Source organism: Scardinius erythrophthalmus (assembly GCF_964197995.2).
Source record: "Scardinius erythrophthalmus genome assembly, chromosome: 11".
Classification (NCBI taxonomy): Eukaryota; Metazoa; Chordata; class Actinopteri; order Cypriniformes; family Leuciscidae; genus Scardinius; species Scardinius erythrophthalmus.
The window spans coordinates 41,232,744-41,254,937 of NC_138231.1; the positions used below are offsets into that span (position 1 = coordinate 41,232,744).

At 37.7% G+C, this 22,194-nt stretch overlaps 1 protein-coding gene across 2 annotated transcripts in view; it reads right to left on the minus strand.

Annotated features, from left to right (window-relative positions):
* Positions 1-22,194, minus strand: part of nbas (NBAS subunit of NRZ tethering complex) — a 189,604-nt gene that overhangs the window by 68,135 nt on the left and 99,275 nt on the right. For both annotated transcript variants that reach the window (XM_081379315.1, XM_081379314.1), the window contains exons 39-41: positions 18,727-18,803; positions 15,991-16,128; positions 4,243-4,478 (exon numbers count right to left, since the gene is read on the minus strand). In XM_081379315.1, coding sequence (XP_081235441.1) covers positions 4,243-4,478; positions 15,991-16,128; positions 18,727-18,803 — 451 coding nt within the window. The remainder of the gene's footprint in view (positions 1-4,242; positions 4,479-15,990; positions 16,129-18,726; positions 18,804-22,194) is intronic.

Genomic DNA, 22,194 nt, shown 5'->3' on the forward strand with positions numbered 1-22,194 from the left:
GTTTAAAATTCTGTTGTTTGTTTTTATCTGTTTTGTCTTAATGATCAAGTTCCATCATATCTTAGAGATATTCTTACTCCTCTGTCATCCACTAGATCTTTAAGATCTTCAGATAGGGCACTTTTATCAATCCATCGCTCCCGTCTAAAAACTAAGGGAGATGGAGCCTTTGCTGTTGCCACCCCTCATCTATGGAATCAGTTACCCCTGGACATCCGCCTTGCACCTTCAATTGCTTTTTTTAAATCTGAATTGAAAACTTATCTTTATTCCCAGGCACTTTAATATTATCTTGCTTCTGTTTTCTGTCTGTTCTGTTTGGTTGTTTTCTATTTTATTAGATTTTTTTCTTTACTTTGTTCAGCACTTTGGATAGTTCTGCTATGTTTAAATGTGCTGTATAAATAAAACTGACTGACTGACTGACTTACTGACTTACTGACTTACTGACTGACTGACTGACTGACTGACTGACTGACTGACTGACTGACTGACTGACTGACTGACTGACTGACTGACTGACTGACTGACTGACTGACTTACTGACTTACTGACTTACTGACTTACTGACTTACTGACTGACTGACTGACTGACTGTGCTGTATAAATAAAACTGACTGACTGACTGACTTACTGACTGACTGACTGACTGACTGACTTACTGACTTACTGACTTACTGACTTACTGACTGACTGACTGACTGACTGACTGACTTACTGACTGACTGACTGACTGACTTACTGACTTACTGACTTACTGACTTACTGACTGACTGACTTACTGACTGACTGACTGACTGACTGACTGACTGACTGACTGACTGACTTACTGACTTACTGACTTACTGACTTACTGACTGACTGACTGACTGACTGACTGACTGACTGACTTACTGACTGACTGACTGACTGACTGACTTACTGACTTACTGACTTACTGACTGACTGACTGACTGACTGACTTACTTCAGGCATGAAAACAGGTCAGGGGTAAAAAAGGTGAGAAGGCGGCATACCCAGCCCATACCCAGCCCCCCCCCCCCCACACACACAAATTTTTTTTTTAAATAAATGTAATGAGTGTGTAACGCGTGACAGTTAACACGAACAGATGAAATTAGTACAAATTTCTCATTTATTAATAGAATTGAACTATACACTGTAAAAAATGATCGTGATTTTAACAGTAAAAGACTGTAAAAATGCTACAGTGAAAAACTGTTAATTGGTTAACAGAAAGTTTCCGTACTATATACGGTAAATAACTGTGATAGATCTAATGGTACATTTAATGTCATTTTACTGTAAAATACCGTTAAATTTACAGTTTTTGGAAGTTATTTTTTGTTGAAATAACTATATTTCATCATAGTTTTCTTAGTTTTTTTTATAATCAGTTATGTACATTAGGGTTTTATTTTACATTTAATGTTGTTAAATTAATGTTTATTGTATTTTTAAAATTTCATGTGTGTTACCATTATGGTGTTTAATGTTTGTTTGAATGACACTGTGCACCTTCTGTATATTAAAATTAATTTACTTGTGGAAGTACTACTTGTGATGAGCTTTGATTAATCATGTAACTCTCATTACTGCTGAGATTGTTGGTTTGTAAGTGTAATACTATGGTACAAAACAGATATTAATACTTCAATAGGTCGTATAACATTATATCATATTACTGAAATCCAATGTTAAATATACATGTTTAAAATGTTAAATTTACATGTAACTCCGTAAGTATGTTTACGGTTTGATGTGTTTTTTACAGTATTGTTCTGGTAACCACAGCTGCCAGTTTTTTTCCGTAAAAACAACGGGATTTTTTTTACAGTGTACTCCACAGTGATGAACACCCCCCCAAAAAACATGTAAGCTGCATTGACATAGTATTAGGCTACCAGTGTTTCTCACCGGATTTTTGGATCACTGTGATGAGTGGACCTCTGCCACTCTAGGGGGGTTCGGGGGCATGCTCCCCCGTAAGAAAATTTTGTGCTTTTTAAATGTTAAATTCATCAATCTGGTGCAAATTAAACAAAGAAAAATTCAAAACTCTTTTAGTTACAGTGTCTGTCTACTACTACAATAATAGTTATAATATTAATCCCATGATAGTAATAGCCATATATTGTAAAACAAATGCACTGAAAAATAAAGGAAACTTTCATAATTAGTTTTGTACTAATTTCTATACTAACTTAATCAAGAAAAGAACCAATGGGCCGCTGATCTACTAATTTCATCGGGTGTCAGAGGAAAAAAAACTATTTACTATACTATTTATCACGCATTAAAAATGCCCCAAACCAGTCGTCTGTATGATAATTTGAAACAAGGACTGTCCTGCTTCACTTCACAGATGCTGAGTGAAAGGAGAATTATAGAATGAAAGGATACTCATTTATATGACACTTCATCACGAGAACAGCTCGTTCAGCTCGTCATACGTCGTCCTTTCAGTTTCGGTTTTCAATCGATCAAGTTTTTTCACGTTCTCTCGATAAACCACCCCTTTCAATCCAATCGAAATTATTTGTAATAGAGCTGACACTTTGAGTTTTTAACGGGTTATGTTAAAGCCCTACTTGTTATTAATGTTTTTATGAAATATCTCTAGTGAATGCATTATCATATCACCGTATTATTTACCGCCATGCGAGCCACAAATTAAAGCTTGGCGAGCCACATGAGGCTCGCGAGCCGCGCAATGAATAACACTGCACTAACTGTTACTTGTTTCCTGCTCGCTCAGCGCTCACGGCGCCCGCGCCCGCTCGCGATATTATCTCGCCCACTTCTATGTCAAAATGTAAAAATAATGACATTGGCAACATCGCTGTCTGTATCTGACAGGACAGTTAACATTGTAAGCTAACTTACCTCAGGCTTGCTTTTCGACGTGCGGTTCTATGTTCGGCAGTGTGTCCAGTTGTCAGACTCGCGGTGTAAGACTTAGAAAACATTTCTGCCCGTTACTCTGACTCGTATTGGCTGTCATGTTTCGGCATTAGGAATGATGATTGTTTTTTAAAGCTGCGAAGTTTATGGTAACTTTATAGGGGATAAATGCTGGCCTCGACCTCGACCCCCCCCCCCCCCCCCCCCTCTAAATATTTTCTCATCGGATCTGCACAAATCACGTACGTGACCCTTTTAGGTTTTAAAACGGCGAATTTCGCCGAAAGGTGAGGAGTTTTCATGCCTGTTACTTACTTACTTACTGACTTACTGACTTACTGACTTACTTACTGACTTACTGACTTACTGACTTACTGACTTACTGACTTACTGACTTACTGACTTACTGACTTACTGACTTACTGACTTACTGACTTACTTACTTACTTACTTACTTACTTACTTACTTACTTACTTACTTACTTACTTACTTACTTACTTACTTACTGACTGACTGACTGACTGACTGACTGACTGACTGACTGACTGACTGACTTACTTACTGACTTACTGACTTACTTACTTACTGACTTACTTACTTACTTACTTACTTACTTACTTACTTACTTACTTACTTACTTACTTTTGAATATCAATCCAGCTAAACGCTTTCTTTACTCCACTCTGCTCATGTTGATATTGAAATATTCGCAGAGGAACACTCAGGCAAGATGACGTAACATTAGAACAGCCTTCTATCTGTAACGTCTTGACTTCTTTGCTCGCTGTTTTGCTATTATTTTCGTGCACTGACTCGATGAAGCTGAACAGCCAATCAGAGTTCTCTCTCTCACCGATGCTCAACATGGCGAATCGGCCGAAAAAACACGGAGAAGAGGACTAATTTCAGCCGACTGTGCGGAAACGTGCGGAACATGCTCAGAAAACTTAGTCGGCCGACGCACAAAAACTGCCCGACGTCCGACCGTCGGCTTGGTGTGTCCCGGGCTATATTCAGAGGACAGAGAGATTAAAAGATGTAGCAGATGTGTCATTCTTTTTCAACTCCGCACACATTCTTTGTGAATGTCAAGAGTGTGCTAAATTGTAATCTGGGAAAAAGGTCACTTCATAATTTCCATTTCTGTTATTTGAGTGTATGACTTTACCATTATTCAAAAATATGTAAAATATATACATTTTTTAAAAAGGAAATGTATAGCTATATCCATCCAGACAGACAGACAGACATACAGACATACAATCTTGTTTTCTTGAGATCACTATATACTAGCATTCATATGTTTTTGATGTGGTACACGGGCACACAATACTTACTCAGCCAGGCCCAGAATAGTCTCTTTCTTGTACTGGTTGTCGCTGCTAAATCTCTGGACATCGACTCCACGGCCGAGTCCCTGTAGCACCTGAGCCTGAGTAAAGTCTGTCAATCTTTCACTGTATAGTTGCAACTGACCAATCAGGGCCTGCAGTTCCTCATCATCATCCCAATTGCATCCAGCATGGTCTGTCACATGCTTGGTCACGAGACGTATCAGCCCTCTCGGATCCGCCTACATAGAAACAAGACATGTAAGACTACAACAACTACAACGACTCAATTCAAAAACCATTCAACTTTACAAACACAAAGATTTTATTTAAAACAGTAGGGAGAGTAAGTATATTTCTCACACCTATTAGATTCATAGGAATAATCAATGGAATTCAAGAATTTTTAGTATTTACGTGGCCTTTCGACTTTAAAAACAGCAGTACTGAAGTGTGTTCTCCAGCTCGATTTGAGAATTATCCAAGAAGCATATTGTGCTTCAATGCAAGAAAACACCTGTTAACAAATTTAGTAACCTACTAGAAGTACGAGTAGAAAGAGTAAATGGCTTAATTTCATGTCAGCATTGAAGACTATTCATTGCAAGAACAAGGTGGAATCTATCAATCATTAATAAAATAAATACAAATAAATAATCTTTTTTCAAATGTACTTGTTTAAAATGGTTAAAAGTCTGATGATGATAAACTCATTACGCAAAGAACTTTTGGAATAAAACTCCTGCTTGATGCCATTAAATAGCACAACAGTTCCACTGAATATAATACATTTTCATTTTATTTCCAGGTTTAAACTAAATTCTGAATATCAGATTTATAATGTGTTCTCACACTTCCAGACCTGTATATCGTCTCCAATCCTGTGGTCTACGGTACATCATTGCAATTGTTATGCTAAGTAAGAATATGAATTCAGTGTAATTCAGTCTGCCACGAAGAGAAATGAACAGGTTAAGAGCCTTGACAGAAGAACAGAATATAGAATGATTACCCACTAATCTATATGGAAATTATTACAACGACATGTCATGAGTGCGATTACAGAATCTGATAATGGGACGCTGTGTGGGATTGTGTATTATTGAACTCTGACCAAACAGCACATGTTCTGAGCTGACAATACGGCAAGTAAAAAAAAGACAGGGAAGAGAGCGAGAGGTGAAGAACAAGGCACAAGATAATAAAAACTTTAAAAGAAATGGAGCACAACGACAGACAGGCGTGTTAACGTAGATAAAGACCAGAGCAATATAGAGGGATGAGACACAGAAAACACAGTGGATTAAGAAAAATACATGTTTTTTATTGCAATATTTCATTTATTAGTTTACACCACTGGTTTATCCTCATAGCAAGTATGTCCTAGTCAGTCATAACTGAATTGACCCTATTGGCAGCTTCTACTCTGCCAACTTCTACCAACTGACACATGAATCTAGGTACAATTTTATGGTTAGCTGCATTTAAAATAGTTTTCGCCCCGCTGTCCGTGACCAGAACAGACCTTCAACTCATTTTTAGGTCACCGGTTGTGAACCACTGATCTGTGGGATGCAGAAAAGAGACATGATGGATGGATACGGCGAGCATTTGAACCCCCTCTCCGAGACAAGCTCTTTCATGATGAAACATCTTTATCCAGCTATTCCCTTTCTGTCTCTCTTGTACTTCGTCTTTAGAGAGTGACGATCCAACCGCAAGCAAGATTCAGCCTGTAGCTTATCCGTCAATTCCTATCCATCTTTTGCTCTTCCTGTTGTTCACACCTGTCCTGTGTTTAGTGCGCATGCAATCAGGCATGTGAACTATAATAACCGACCCTGCGGTAGACGTGCCCGAGAATTCAGGCGGGTTTTAGATGGTAATTACCTCTAATGATGTTAAAAGACCTTTTTGGATGGGTTAATGTGCGAGGTTCACTGCATATTTGTAGTCTTCAGAGCGGCAAAATAACAGGCGTATCGCATTTTGCATCTGCATCGCCATCTATTTATGCTAAACGTCCACAGGTGTGTGTATGAGAGTGCAGAGGTGGTCGGTTTGGTGCCTCCCTGAATGGCCTAAAAATAATCTAAAGCTTGATCATACACGCTTAACGATTACAATCTTTTGAATCGCAAATCAAAATGATGATAACTGGGGCATCTAAAAACACTCAAAAGGTTTGGGCTGAAAAACAGTATGGCTTACAAACACCTTTTTAAATATAATGAGCGCATAGGTGGGCTGAATATGTTTGCTGCAGGCTATGATGAACAGTTGTGTACTCTGTGGTTTGGCCGTCTTGCTCTCACTCTGACAATTATGCTAAACAGCATTTTGATTCCCCTTCTCAAAGACAGAACGACACACACTGAGCATCTCGACTGCAACCACCAAAGATCTGGCTGGATGGGGCTTTATTATGAAAAGGAGTTTGCTTAAAAGGATTAAAGCTTTGCCTACTGATGGCTAATGCACACACACACACACACACACACACACACACACACACACACAAAAGCACATGGTGTGTTAAAAGCAACACCCATCAGCATCAAATAAAAAGCTGGTAACTAATCACTGCATCCTCGCTGGTACTCAGAATGCAATATTAAATTACAAGCTCGCGCTGTGTGCGAGAGACGCGGCACTGGCTGTAAATGCGTCAATCGTTAATAACGGGTTTATAAAGCAACAATATCTCTGTAAGTAGATTTCAAAGACCAAAGGTAGTCTTTTAGCTGTCTTGCCATAGTATAATCTTACTGGAGTTCTGTCTGTTTATCCACATCAGGGAATGGATGCATTGTATAGTAGATCTGGGCTGGTAATCGAAGGTTTGGCAATTCAAACCCCACAGGGGGCGATTCAGCTAATCGGCCCCGACCGAGCGAGGGATTTAACCCCAGAATCACTTAATAAACACCATCAAGGGAGATTACAATCTAAGCAATAGACACAGATGGGACGATAATTCAGAAAAGCATTTTTAATTCACAACTTATTGATGATGTACTGTAAGCAACAATACTAAGTGACAGATTAGATAATTAAATGTTATATACTGTATTATGGTACTGTAATCATAAATCCAAAAAAGTAGTAAATGGATTTATTGGATCTATTTTTTTTACTTAAAAAGATTTAACGGAATCCATGTAGCTATTTTGAATTATAATAATTGATTATAGTATCTATAATAATTGATTAAATTATTTAATTACAAATATACACAAATTACGGTTCAAAAGATTGGGGTCAGCAAGATTTTTTTTTTTCACTTTTAAATAAAGTAACTTTTAAATCAGCAAGATTGCATTAGATTGATCAAAAGTGACAGAAAAGACATGCATGATGTTACAAAAGATTTCCATTTCAAATAAATGCTGTTCTTTCGAGCTTTATATTCATCGAAGAATCCTGATAAAAATGTATCCGTTTCTGGAAAAATATTAAGCAGAACGACTGTTTTCAATTGATAAGAAATTATTCTTGAGCGCAAAAACAGCATATTAGAATGATTTCTGAAGGAACACGTGACACTGAAGACTATATCTGTTGTAAAAAAAAAAAAAAGGCAAATCACACACAGAGAACATTGTTCTGAACAAAGTCAAACAAAGTGTTTTAACTTTACACTCTCTGACATTTATGTTTGCAAGTTAGTAAAAAAATTACATTTTAAATAACTAATAATATGAAATGTCTATGTACAGTATAGCATAGGCTTTGTCCAAAAAATTCCAAATCTCAAAAACTGCTTATACAAAATGTATCTTCTGTTCATATTTAGCAACGCTTTTTGAAAGTTTAAATTTGGATTGATTTTAACGGAACGAAACTACGCAGAGTAGAATTTTGAACAAAAACATCAGTTTTTTTTTTTTATAGTTTTAGTAAATTAAATAAACTAGAACAAACATTATATCAAAGACTCATTTACACACAAAGATCCATCTAAACTGAAGTAATTCAAGAGATCACAGATCTTTTCCTTGGGCAAATAAAAGTGGAAAGCATGCTTTTCCAGGGATGCACCTCTGCCATTTAAAGCATGCGCTGCTTTCCATTTCGACAAAATCGGGAACAGAAAACAACACCGGTTGCGGGAGAAAACACTTGCTCACTGTTAGTAGGGCGTCACAGTACAACAGGATCACAGTCTCATTCCTACACAGAGAACATAATTATGCACTTAGATTTGAAAGAAACATCTTGTTGGGCTTAATTTGCAATGCAAAGGCAGTGCGCCGTCTCAGATGGAGCCGAATTCATCCAGAGGCCCGACTGCACGCTCCTACAGACCTACTTGCTTTCAATAACAACACGTACATGTGCTGCCTGTGATAGTGATGATGTCTGAGGGGGATCTGCTTGAGAGACAAGGCGAAGGAAAGCACAGGAATGGATGTGTGACGGGCTAGAGAGAGAAATTGTGTGAGAATGAGGAGGTTTAAATTAAGGAGGGATAAATGGATTACCATGAAAGAAATGAGTGGAGAGGCAGAGAGAGCGAGAAAAGGCAAATGAAGAGACAAATGGATAAGACGATGAGAATGTGAAGAGGTACAAATGATGGGGGCGTTTGAGGCCCGTTGCCTGCCGCAAGACCGTCTCCTTCAATAGTAGCAAACATGACGTGAAATGTCACTTGGAAAGAGAACAGGTGGAAATAAAACACACAGAACATCATAATCTTTCTCTTTCCATCAGCGATAATGGATTTTTCTCTAGCATTTAACCAACGCCACACAGAGGAACATTACAATCCATTAAGAAGAGTGCGTTCGTGCAGATGTGCGAATTGCTATACGGTGTACACTAAACACTAGCCACTTATTACCTCAGCTTTCCTTGGAAAACAAAATCACTCTGAGTGCACCTGTGGGCAGCGTTTGGCCGTGAATCCGGCGAACTGTAACCTTGAAAAGCATCAACAAAAAATCATTTCCATCCATGACCTTCTGTATTGCTCTTTAAAAGGGAAGGCCATTCAAAATTTACAGTTCGGACAGAAACAGGCTTCAATAAGTAACTTAAGGGTCTGTCATTAGTTTTCCTGCCGAGGCGCAATCGTAACAATGCTAAAAGCACATCAAATGAAAACACATAATAGACTTGTGGCATGCCTTATTTGAGTGTGCTTTTTCAGCGGGTGTTGTTTATTGTACACTCCTGGCAGGAACCTGGAGCAGCCCTGGGAATAACTGCTGCGCTCAAGGGCGAAACGCCAACACGGGACCTCACAGTTCACGCTTTCTTCAGGTACTTCAGCGCTTCGGGTTTCTGTCCTGCCTGTCCAGAATTTTGAATGTTACAGATGATTTCCATTTCATACAATCGTCGTTCTTTCGAACTTTCTGTTCATAAAAGAGGATTCAAAAAAGGATTCAACATTGATAAATAATAACTGTTTTTGAGCATTAAATCAGCACATTAGAATGATTTCCGAAGGATCGTGTGACACTGAAGTAATAGAGCGCAACAGACGGTAAAAACTCCATTCATTTAGCCTTCAGCAATAACTTATAAACCTTTAAAGACAGACCAACTGTGAGCTATGAGGTTGTTAATCAATGGTATCTGTTCCGGTTAAAGTCGTCAGTCCGCACTATTTCAACTTCAACTTTGATTATGCTGTTCGCAATGCTTCATGGGATTGTAGTTCTTTCCACAGTCGTGTACCTTTGTATTTTTTTGTCCGATTTTCAATACTTTTGTGCTTCAAATCAAAGTTTGTAAGTGTATGATTCACCTCGTAGCTGGTTGGCTTGGTTCATGGTTTATATGCTTTAATGAAGACTTTAAAGGGGTGGTTCGGGATTTTTGACATCGGACCTCATTTTTAAGTCAGCCTGGTTGTTATTCATCAGTGGAGACATTTTAAAAAAAAAATCATCCAGTCCTTATATTTGGATAGTTAGCCGATGCTAGGCTAGCGCGAGTCAAGGGTAGATGTTAGCCAGCCATTAAAAACCGTTTTACCCACTCCACAGTGCACCAAACGCAAATCAATTATAACACTAGACTATCGATGCAAATGTACGTTGAGAGAATAATGTTAGAAATCAAACTTACCTTTCATCTCAATGATCCCAAAGGAACTAGTTTCTCAGCAGCTGCGGAATTTTACTTTGCTCCGGTTAGTAATGCGGCAAAAAGTAAACACAGAAAAGAAGCGCACTACAGTGTGTGCAGTACATGTGTGTACCGGCTCACTCGGTTGCCTAGGTAATCAATATCACTCCGCTGCTGCTGTAGACAAGGCTTATGATTACAGGGAACAAATTATAACTAATGCAATGTGATGAAAGGTAAGTTTGATTTCTAACATTATTCTCTCAACGGACATTTGCATCGATAGTCTAGTGTTAAGGACTGGATAATTTTTTTTTTAAAATGTCTCCACTGATGAATAACAACCAGGCTGACTTAAAAATGAGGTCCGATGTCAAAAATCCCGAACCACCCCTTTAAAATCCCTATGGGAGAAATGAATGGAAAAAATACTTCCGGAACCAAAGGCGCTTAAAAAGTTGGCAGGCCTTGTTGCACTCAGTGACTGCTGAAAATTCAGCTTTACCATCACAGGAATGCATTACGTTTTATAATAATAAAAAATATAAAAAATATAAATATATTTTATAATAATAAAATTATTAACCCCTGCTGATTCTGGGTGGGTTTCAGCAGTGGCGTGTAACGCAGTCATTTCTACTAGCCACTTTGGCGGATTGAATTGTGTATATAATATATAATTTTTTTCAATTGTAGTATTTAAAAAGGGCATCTGAAATAATAAACTATTTTTACAGTCTATGATGTGTAATGTAGTGTTGTCAAAAAAAAAAAAAAAAAAATTCAAAACATATCGATACTGAAATATCTGAAATGTATCCAATACTCATTTTCTGCTGAATAGATACAAGATACCAGCTGACTTTTCAGTGAATAATTTCACAAAATTACTGTTTTACTGTATTTTTGATCAAATAATTGCAGCCTTGATGAACATAAGAAACTTGTCTTGCTGACCCTAAACCTTTGAACATTAGTGTAATTATGGACAAATAACTATAATAATTATGGACCAAATGACATGTAAATCGAAAACTCACAGTTTGTTTTTGTTTTTATGCATCATTTAGAGGCAGGGCTATCTGAAATAGACAATAGAAAAGAAAAGAAAAAAAGAAAAATAGCTTGACTTTAAAGGAACATTTTACTCAAAAATGCTAATTCTAAAATCATTTACTCAGCCTCATGTTGTCCCAAACCGGCATGAATTTCTTCTGAAAAACAATAATGAATTTCAAAGAGGTCCAGTGTTGTTTGGAACACATTGTTCTTGGAAATATCTTTTTTGTTTGTTTTGTAAAAAAGAAAGTCATACAGGTTTGGAACAACATGACAGAATTTTCATTTTTAATTAAATATATATATATTTTTTTAAATCCCACTTTACAAGCACTTCATCTTCCTGGAAACCGTGACTTCATATCTGTGATCTTTGTACAACTATGACAGAGCCACAGTGCTGCTTTATATTTTTCACACTGCGATATAATTACAAGAACGTTTCCTTGTGTTGTTTTGTCATCCAACCTGTTCAGCCTGTAGCTAAGCAGAGCGCTGATAACTAAGTGACAGCTCTCAGAAACGAGCCGTGTAAAGACTCTGAAACAAACACAGACGGTTTCAAGCTCATGAGAGCAAAAAGTTTAATGACTTGAGTTCCCAGAATTAGCTTGCAGGTCTAGTTCATTAAAACAAAATGTCTTCAAACTGCCAATCTTGTGTCAGCAGAAGACAAGTGCTCACTGAAACTTTGTTTAAATATTAAAATATACGCTTCCAACTCATTTTCTTTCCTTGTTTGTCTCCTATTCTAAGCCATATTTTAGAAAACATGAGATCATAAAATCTCTTCTATTTTGTGTACATATTGAAATGGATTCACCATTTATATTTACAGTCTGTTCCACTTTTTATACACAATGTTATAATGTAAATGAAGAAACCGAGAAGCTGTGACACAGTATTTGTATTTAAAGTGTTTCTCAGTTTGAGTCAACATTCGCAGGCACCGCAATCACCATCCAATAAGTTGTGCACTTCTAGGCTTCCCTTCTGAATTCAGTGCAGGCTCTACGCTTACATCTTTCAGGAGTCCAAGTCTCAAAAATTTAGGGGCACAGTCAAAGTTCACTTTTTTAATGACTATAACATTAGTTTTACAAGCAGACCAGAAGTTGCCCTTCGATTTCATGATTTTCAAGACGAATCCAAACTTTTGAATCCAAACTTTTGAACAAATATCAAGTTTCAATCAGTGGAGAGAAACACGTTTTTACTCCGACAGCACTTTCCACTAATACAATCAATTAGGTTGTCCGGTTAGTTTCTTTAAAGGATCAAAAGGCACAAGCAAAAAGGAACTAAAAGCACAAAAATTTTGAAAAATGTTTGACGTTTTGATATAAATGTTGGTAACGTGTTGTTTTAGGGTTCAATTCTTTTAACTTGCATATTACTAGGATATTGGCTGTTGATTAGTACTTATGAAGCACATATCAATGCCTTATTCTGCATGACCTTATTATATATCCCTTAATCCTACCCAATACCTAAACTTACACACTACAAAATCTACCTTACTAACTATTAATAAGCAGTAAATTAGGAGTTTATTGAGGCAAAAGTTGTAGTTAATAGCAAATAAGTGATCCCCATACTGAAGCGTTACCATAATGTTAAATAAACTATTACATATCATAAAATGAACTTAGCAGTAAAAGTAGCTAGTTGCAAACATCCCATATCTGAAATTAAATTAAATTAAATTTCATTAAACAATTTACATTCAATTGATATAAAAAACTAATTAGACTAGGGCTGTCAAAATTAATTAGTTAATAGCTGTGATCCATTTTTGCTGTTTAACGCATTACAAATAATAAATGCAATTAACGCAGCATCCGTTTTTTCACTTCCTGAAGCAGTTTAGCTGATGTCTTTTCCCCACATCCTTAGATAACGCTACCTGTGCGCCGCTCACCAGCTCTGTGAAGCGAGAGAGAGAGGCCGACTGAGGATGATCATCCCAGCGTCATGCAAGACCCACATGTAGGACGCTGGCGCTTTGCAAACTCCATCTGACGACCTGTTTTAGATCCTGTCAGTAACGTGCTCGTCTCAGTGACTAAGACACGCAGAAATAAGTTTGAACAGTTGCAAATCCAGGAATGACGTTTTATCGAGAGGATCGTTCCGCACATAAAAATATCTTTACCAACTTCTTTTTCGTGATGACAAATGTGCAAAATAAACTTTCAAATGGGGAAAAATGAACTGACAGCTCTCAAACAGAGAGAGCTGAAACATCACCAAACACACTATCTAAAAGACACCGCTAAATGTGACATTTATATAATGGTTTTATGTGAATATTGTTTTAAGTTCACTTCAATTAAAAGTTTTTATAAGAATGTTTAATGTTCTGTAATTGGTAATACATGATAAATAAAAACAATGTGATATTTTGCAGTTTAGGCCTACTATGTTAAATTATGACTTTCAGTTATACTGTAATGTTGAATGGCTATAATTGCTCATTTTATCCCCAGAAATTGGTGTCGGTGGTATTTGCCTTCATTCATGGTGCAAAAATGCCATTAAACAAATATTTAAAATATATGGGCCCCTATCTTGCACCCAGCGTAATTGACTTTGTACACTGACGCATGTATCATTCCTATTTTGCACCCGCGCACAGCGGACTTTTCCCTCCACAGAAGCACGTATGTAAATTAGGGAACGAACTTACGCTCCCGGGGTGGTTCAGCGAAAAGAGGAGGCGTGTTCCGGCGCAAATGTTCCCTGGTGCTGTTTTGCAGGTTTAGAAAACAGTTCCGCCACTGACCAGTAAAAACCTAGTCTAAAGTCAGTGGCGCGTTGCGCATGTTACTCATATGCTATTTTAAGGGCGCATGCTTGGCCATAATCAATGTAGCGTGTGCACAACGCACATACACTTTGCTTATCTCATCTACACAGAAGCAGCAGTTTTCATTTTTGCAAATCATAGATTATTACAAGGAAAAATATTACCACACGAGGGAAATCATTGTTGTGTCCATGAAGATGTGAAAAAATAGGCATAAATCTAGCTTACACATTTACCCAAATTATTATACGCCTGTTTAACCGAAGCTAATTTGGGTGTGTTTCTCCATCCCCAATGTCACTTCTCTGTGTTTTACGTCCCTGACGAGAACGTCGGTCTCCTCGGCTGTGAACCGCTCCTGGTGTGCGCCTGGCAAATCCGCCGTTATAATAGCAATCCGCCATGGAACAAGCGCGCCTGCTCTTAAAGGGAATGTGAGATGTCGCTCTGATTGGTTTATTTCACGTTACGCCCAAACCACACCTATGAGTAATGAAGCTACTTCAGACCAACCCATTTTAGATTTGCGTCGGGCGCAAGAGTCATTTATCCCGCCGGTATAATAGCAACAGCGCCCAAGACCCGCCCACAAAGTTACTTGCGTTTCGCGCTTGATACTTGCGTTTCAGATCGTTAAAATAGGGCCCATGGTCTTTGTTGTTTCCACATTCATTTGGAGATGAAAAAAAAAATTATATTACAGATTTTGATGTTAGGTGCGATTAATTACAAAAAAAATGTGCGATTAATTTTTTAACTAATTGACAGCACTAATTTAGATGTTCCGTGTCCCAAACTTCATAAAAAATGCTAGAATATAAAACAACATAATATTTAGTTTGAAATCCTGACAGTTGCCGATCAACATTTTCTGAAGGTTAAGCACTTCTTTGTAATAAAAAGAAAGACTTAATTTGGTACGCTATTTGTGTAAAGTGCCACACAATCATTACTCGCATTACCATCATCATTATGCACTTTACTTTGGCAATTCCTGTGAGAAACCTTGAAGACTTGATGTTTGCTCATGATGCTTTAAAGGTTTTATGAAGCATTAGCCAACAAGCACATAAACGCTGACCTTCATGATGAGGATGTTAGAGATCATCGTAATGAGGTGCTTTTTGTGAGTCCTGTGGTCGGGAAAAACACGGTGTGAAGAGAGAAGACGGAGACAGTGCTCCTTCCCCGTTAACTAACAACTCTCAAAGTGAAATGAGAGGGCATCATTAGAACAGAGAGAGAGAGAGAGAGAGAGAGAGAGAGAGAGAGAGAGAGAGAGAGAGAGAGAGAGAGAGAGAGAGAGAGAGAGAGAGAGAGAGAGAGAGAGAGAGAGAGAGAGAGAGAGAGAGAGAGAGAGAGAGAGAGAGAGATGCTGAGGTGCAACAGAGGGTGAAAATGAAAGATGGAATTATGATAATGGAACGGAGGGAGAGAGTAACAGGAAAAATGAGAAAAGAGGCGTGCAGAGAGAAGATGCAAAAATTCGCAGGGAAGCGGTAAAGTGCTGTCATGTGTAATGCAGATAAACCTGAAATATTACAAGAAAAGAGGAAAAGAATGACACCATAGAAGACGTGCAGAACAGACAGAGGTGGAATGTGCAGAGAAATGGGCAAAACAAAGAGAGAGAAAAGGCTGATACCGTTTTATCAGGCCGTTTCAAGGTGAGAACTTTTATTGTATCGCTAATGAATTCTGTTCTTGACTCGTGTAAGTGTTTGGAAACTTGCTATAGTGCCAGATAAAGAATAATGGCTGTGGAATGGAGGGTGACAGAGAGAAAAGTGTATGTGCACGCTTACCCGGTAAAGTGGGCTGCACTTGTCTTTAAAGCAGGGTGCGAGGCGGGAGTAGATCTGAAGAGAGTAGTAATACGCAGCTAACTGCAGGGACAGTGCCGATGGAGGCTGCTTCTCAAAACACGCGTTAGCGTCCAACACCTGAAACAGAAAAAACACAAAGAAGCGTATTCACGCTGTACACCAATCTCATTTGGCTTTCAATAGGGGTGCACCAATACCACTTGTTCCAGAACGAGGTCGATATGATAGGACACTGCATTTGACATTTTTAAATTTGACAGGACCATTAGCATCTCTCTCAAAAAAATGACCAAAGAGTTTCGATATTTTTCCTATTTAAAACTTGACTCTTCTTCTCTTCTTGACTCTAAAATAGTTGACCCTATAGTCTACCGAGCTGGGGACTATTTTCAGGCGCTGCGTCATATCATTACGCCTCCTGGACTCGTGGTACAGCAGCAAAGTTTCTTGATTATTACACAGGAATGAGAGTATAGTTCCTAGCCATATCAGCCTAGAAAATCACAACTTTTCATTTTCAGTCGGTCTTAGTAGACGATGTAACTACAGAAGAGTCAAGTTTACCGCCAGACCCGGAGTTCGGCTGAATGGATTCGAAAACGGTAAAACTCAACTGTTTAACTCTGGGGGAGTTGTAAAATGAGCCTATTTCCAAAAAAAGTGGAGTATCCCTTTAAAACTGCAGTGAACCAAAGGCAGCCTCGAAAACGCGTTTTGAAATCGCTGGCGTTTCTGACGTCACAAACTACCTTGTAACCAATCACGTCAACGAGTGGATCTCTGAGCTGGTGTGAGTGAGTGGAGGCGGGGCTAATTTGTATATTCATAGAACCAATACTAAATGAGGCAAGGTTACATTCAAGCTATTTTGAGACATGAAGGAAAAAACTTTTAAATATGTCATTTTGGTGATCAAAGATGAGTTTTAAGGGATAAAATGATTGACTGCAGGGGGACTTTAATCGCACAGACTTTACAGCTGCTTCAGCTGAGGACTTTTTTCTACTGGCCTGGTTGGGTCAGTGGTTCAAATGTTTAGATACCAGTAAAATATCACAATTCTCTATTACAATTTGGATACTACAGCAAAAACTGCTTGCCTAATTAACGTAAATTATTATTAAAGACAAGTTAACAGTCAGTAATAAAATAAGAACAAATAATCCAATTACAGATAGCACAAATAAATACAACAGAACAAAGATACAACAGTGGTTTTCAAGTAGGTCTAACAGTGGATTTCAGGTACAGAAATTTGAATAAAGTAATCAAATGTAAAATAGCACTGCATAGTCTTTGCTGTATAAATTAAATATAGATGAATCTTTATTAAAGTTACAGAAGTCATTCAGTCAAGAGCAGCGAGTTATATCCTGAGCTGTTCGTGACTCGAATTTATGAGTTTCAATGGCAACACTACCAATGCCGAAATGACCCTGCAGCAGTCAGGTGGTACAGGTCAGTGCTCTTTAAGTTGTTTATGTTCATTATTATTGTGATGTTATGTGCTTTGAGACATATGAGGTACGCCGTCTCTCATCTCGTGACGTTTTGGAGAGCTGTGAAGGGAGGGTGGGATGGATATTATGCTTTCAAAGCTAGCTTGCTATTGCTAGACACTCCAAAAATTGCCTATACCCTACCTTTAAGACTGTATGCATATACAGTACTGTGTCCAAAACCGCTGATTTGGCATTTATATGTATATTATAGTGTGAATTGGCATTTATATGTGGGAAGAGTGAGCAAAAACAAGTGTTTAGACATTTTGAGACTGTGTACTTTTGTTTGCCATGAAATTATTATGAACAAAAAAGAGGAATAAAATAAGGAAAAACTGAGACTAAAAGCATTAATGACTCTAAAAATGGCCTCAGATTAATTTTAGTTCTGGAAAGTATATTATAAAAGTTTATACATGAACTTCATTAAATAGGAAAATGCCACTAAAATACTCAAATGAAAACTTGAATCTAAATTGAAAAGACAAGTTAAACAAAAGTAAGACAAAACTATCATAACCCTGGCATGGAGTTACAAACATGATGCGTCACAAAATAAATAAAATAAGAAAAATCTCATTCTAAATTGAACTTCAAACTATAATAATTGTTTTACATGTTTTTTGTTTTCAGTTCAGACCACAAATATATTTGTTGTTGTTGATCCCCGTCTTAAAAACCTTAGTGATAAAGTGACAAAAAGAAGTGGGACAATGGGACACTTGACACTTCCAGTAATGTCCACAATAAGCAGGATGAGTGACTGAACGTCTCAGGAACTCGACCCCTGAGGGCCATCGAGACTAAAGCAGTAGAGGACAATGGCCACACTAACACCACATCAATTTCAACAAAACTTCCCCTGATAATGAACTGAGAAGAATCACTGGGGACATACTATCAATTTTAAGCCCATAAAGATTTTTTTTCAGATGATTTTATTAGAGCATGAACTGATAACCGATCTAAATCAGGAAAATGCAATACCGGTAATACTTTCAAATGGAGGCCCCTGATGCAACAGGATCCTGTAAGCATTAGACTTGATATTAGATTTACATTGACTTTTAAATGGCTTTATCTTTCAATACCACACAATTTTGACTACAGTAAAAGAAATAGTTATGAAAAACCATAATCCGATGCACACACACAGTCACTCAGAATGAGAGAAAGAGAGATAGAGATCTGTAAATAGAGCAGTCAAACTCACCTGAGGTAGAGCCAGTAAATAGGCCAGAGCGAGTGTCATATCTTTGGGAAAAGCATCACTGGCCAACTGCAGGAGCACTATGAAATGACACAGGAGATAGAGAGAAAAAAGAAGGAATAATATTTCAGAGTTATTCCTGCAGAGAAGCGCCTCCTTGCTGTACTGTAACATGACGTGACAGAAGAAAGAGAGAGAGAGGGATGAAAATGAGCCTCTATGGCTCTCATTGGCAGTGCATAAAACTGAAATGTGACTGTAACAGTAATACTGAGACTATGACGCAGATTCAGGTCCAGGACCAAAATATCATTTAAAAAAGCAATAAGATACGAGACGCTGTCCCTGGCTAACCAGACACAACAAGTACGGAGCAATAGGACAATTAGTTGTTTGTTTGGTTTCCATTTGTGAGACATTGCACTGAACAGACACGTCCACTGTGGAATCTCATTGGTCTCAAGCTTACCATGTCATATTCCGATTCTCAAATACGTGTAAGCGCGTGTGTTTTGTCGTTTAAAAACCTTCATAAATAATCTTGATCTTGATCTATAACGAGAGCCACCATATTTGTTTGCGCAGCATATCAGGGAGTCCAGTCAGTCGGATTTACAGCAAGTGAATTTATCAGTTTCTCCCGAAATACATGTAAGAAAGTGGCCAGTGAACTGTGAGAAGAATAGAGTAAGCTTTATAGTTTCTTCCACTATGTTTGTCTGATATGAATAACACACGTCGGCAAATAAAAATCCCATATATGGGACCGTACCGCTCAAAAGGTTAACATCAAATATGTCCCAATGGGCTGTGATGGTAAACATGTTCTCATTCAGTGTGGACAATCTGGTAAGGACACAATGTTGCAATGGTTAGATAAATAGTAATATGATAATGATATGAATATATACACAGACTTAGTCTGTCTCAGTTTCTTCTGTTTCTTCATGTAATCACAGACGGACTCGATGATGGTGAGATCAGATCATACCGGCTGTTGTCAGACTCCTTGTGCATACACAAATCTCACTGGATTATTACAGTTAATGGCAAGGAATATTTTGAAATGTAAACTGATATTTCCTACTGACACACTACAGCAAAATATATAAATAACTGGCTTAAAACCATTGTTTTTTGGTGAAAATATTAACGTGCCTAAGACTTTTGAACAGTACTGTACTTCTAAAGCATTTATTAATCTTAGTTAAAAGTTAAATTCAACATTTACTAATACATTATTAAAATCAAAATTTGTACTTGTATTATTTCATAGATCTGAGCTAACATGAACTTAACAATGAACAGCTGTATTTTTAACTAACGTTAACAACAACGATTAATAACTTCTGAAACAAATGCAAGAAAATAAGTTATAGAGAAGGTAAGGGTTAGCAATGGATATATAAGACACTTCAACAAAATACATGATTGTTTTCTATGACCATCCGTGAAGTGTCTGTGATAATGACCTTGAGGTCGTAAGCTTCACCTCATTTAACAGAGAACTAAACCTTACAGGCATTGTGGCTAAATTTGATCAATTAGGATCTGACCACAAACGCCCTGTGGGACGAGTGTAAGCATTCATTAAGTCTGCAGTAACTCACATGAACAGAATGCGCAAAGCTAGTGAAGAAATGTTACTGTTAGAAACAAAGGCAGATTGCAGTGCAGACATATGCAGCACCAGACTCTCAAATACGATCAGTGGGTGACGTGAGAGTCATTTTTTCGGCAGCCCATCAGTTCCCATTTTGTCCAGAACTGCAGACAGTGTTAGGTTTTACTCTGCTATTCTGAGCTTTTGATGGAATCAAAGGCATTTTGCACGTCAAACAATCTTGGCAAGACAATGTTATCAAAAACAGCTGGAGCAGAGGGAGTCTTGCGTGCGCTGAAATAACAAAGGTGTTAGCGTCGCTAACAGTGAACGTTTTAGTGTGTTCAGCTGTTTGACGCATTCTTTTAACACATCCTTCCTCAAAGTCCCTTTAACATCGAAAACTAGAGGTGTGGCTTCACACACAGCGACACAGAGAAGCTGATCAGAGATGGAGGCTGTCATAATACATAAAATGATGTTTTTTTCATACAAACACTTGGTCTCTAACTGAAACAAATATGCTTCTTGAATTCTGCTAGTTGAGACTTTTTCAACGATATATGACAAGTCTATCTGTTAACGTACAATGATTTTACAGATCACATTTTCAAGTAAAGCAGTTATTTTCTTTCAGGCTATGAAAATCGAGCACTTCTAATATGTCAGCAAAATTAAAAGCACTTATTAAGTGATGGTTATATTCCCTATATTCACTGTAAAGCCAAGCTTATAAGCTTAAACGACACCTATTTTGTGTTGGTTAAGCAAGTGGTGGTTAAGGAACGTGAAAGTCATGCTCTAAGAATGTATAACTTACAGACCCTTTCCAAAAAATTAGAATATCATGGAAAAGTTGATTTATTTCCATAATTCCATTTAAAACGTTAAACTTCCATAGATTATAGATTCAGGGCCCACAACTTAAACGATTTCAAGTATTTAGTTGTTTATTTGTACATAATTTGGGCTTCCAGCTCATAAAACCCACGAAAACAGGATTTCAAAAAATTAGAATATTACATGAAATCACACAGTAATTCCACAGTGATACCATGGTCACTGAACCAGGTTTTGGTTCTTTTGGCAGTGTGGGCAGGTGCAAATCCTGCTGGAAAATGAAGTCAGAATGAAGTGCTCTGAACATGTCCTGGTAGACGGCTGCGTTGAGTGGACAGCACAGTGGACCGACACCAGCCGATGACATGGCTCCCCAAACCAACACAGACTGTGGAAACTTCACACTGGACTTCAAGCATCTTGGATTGTGTGCCTCTCCATTCTTCCTCCAGCCTCTGGGACCTTGGTTTCCAAATGAGATGCAAAATTTGCTCTCATCAGAAAAGAGGACTTTGGTCCACTGTGCTTTATTAAATCCAGAGTCAACGCAGCCGTCTACCAGGACATGTTCAGAGCACTTCATGCTTCCTTCATTTTCCAGCAGGATTTGCACCTGCCCACACTGCCAAAAGAACCAAAACCTGGTTCAATGACCATGGTATCACTGTGGAATTACTGTGCGATTTCATGTAATATTCTAATTTTTTTGAAATCCTGTTTTCGTGGGTTTTATGAGCTGGAAGCCCAAATTATGTACAAATAAACAACTAAATACTTGAAATCGTTAAGTTGTGGTTCCTGAATCTATAATCTATGGAAGTTTAACGTTTTGAATGGAATTATAGAAATAAATAAACTTTTCCGTGATATTCTATTTTTTTGGAAAGGGTCTGTATATATATACACATATACGTATACGTATACATACATACATGCATAAAACTATAAATGGAATGAAAAATAATACTGTTGCATAGTCAGAAATGTGAAGCCCAGATGAAAAAAAGAAAAAATGCAGACCATATCAG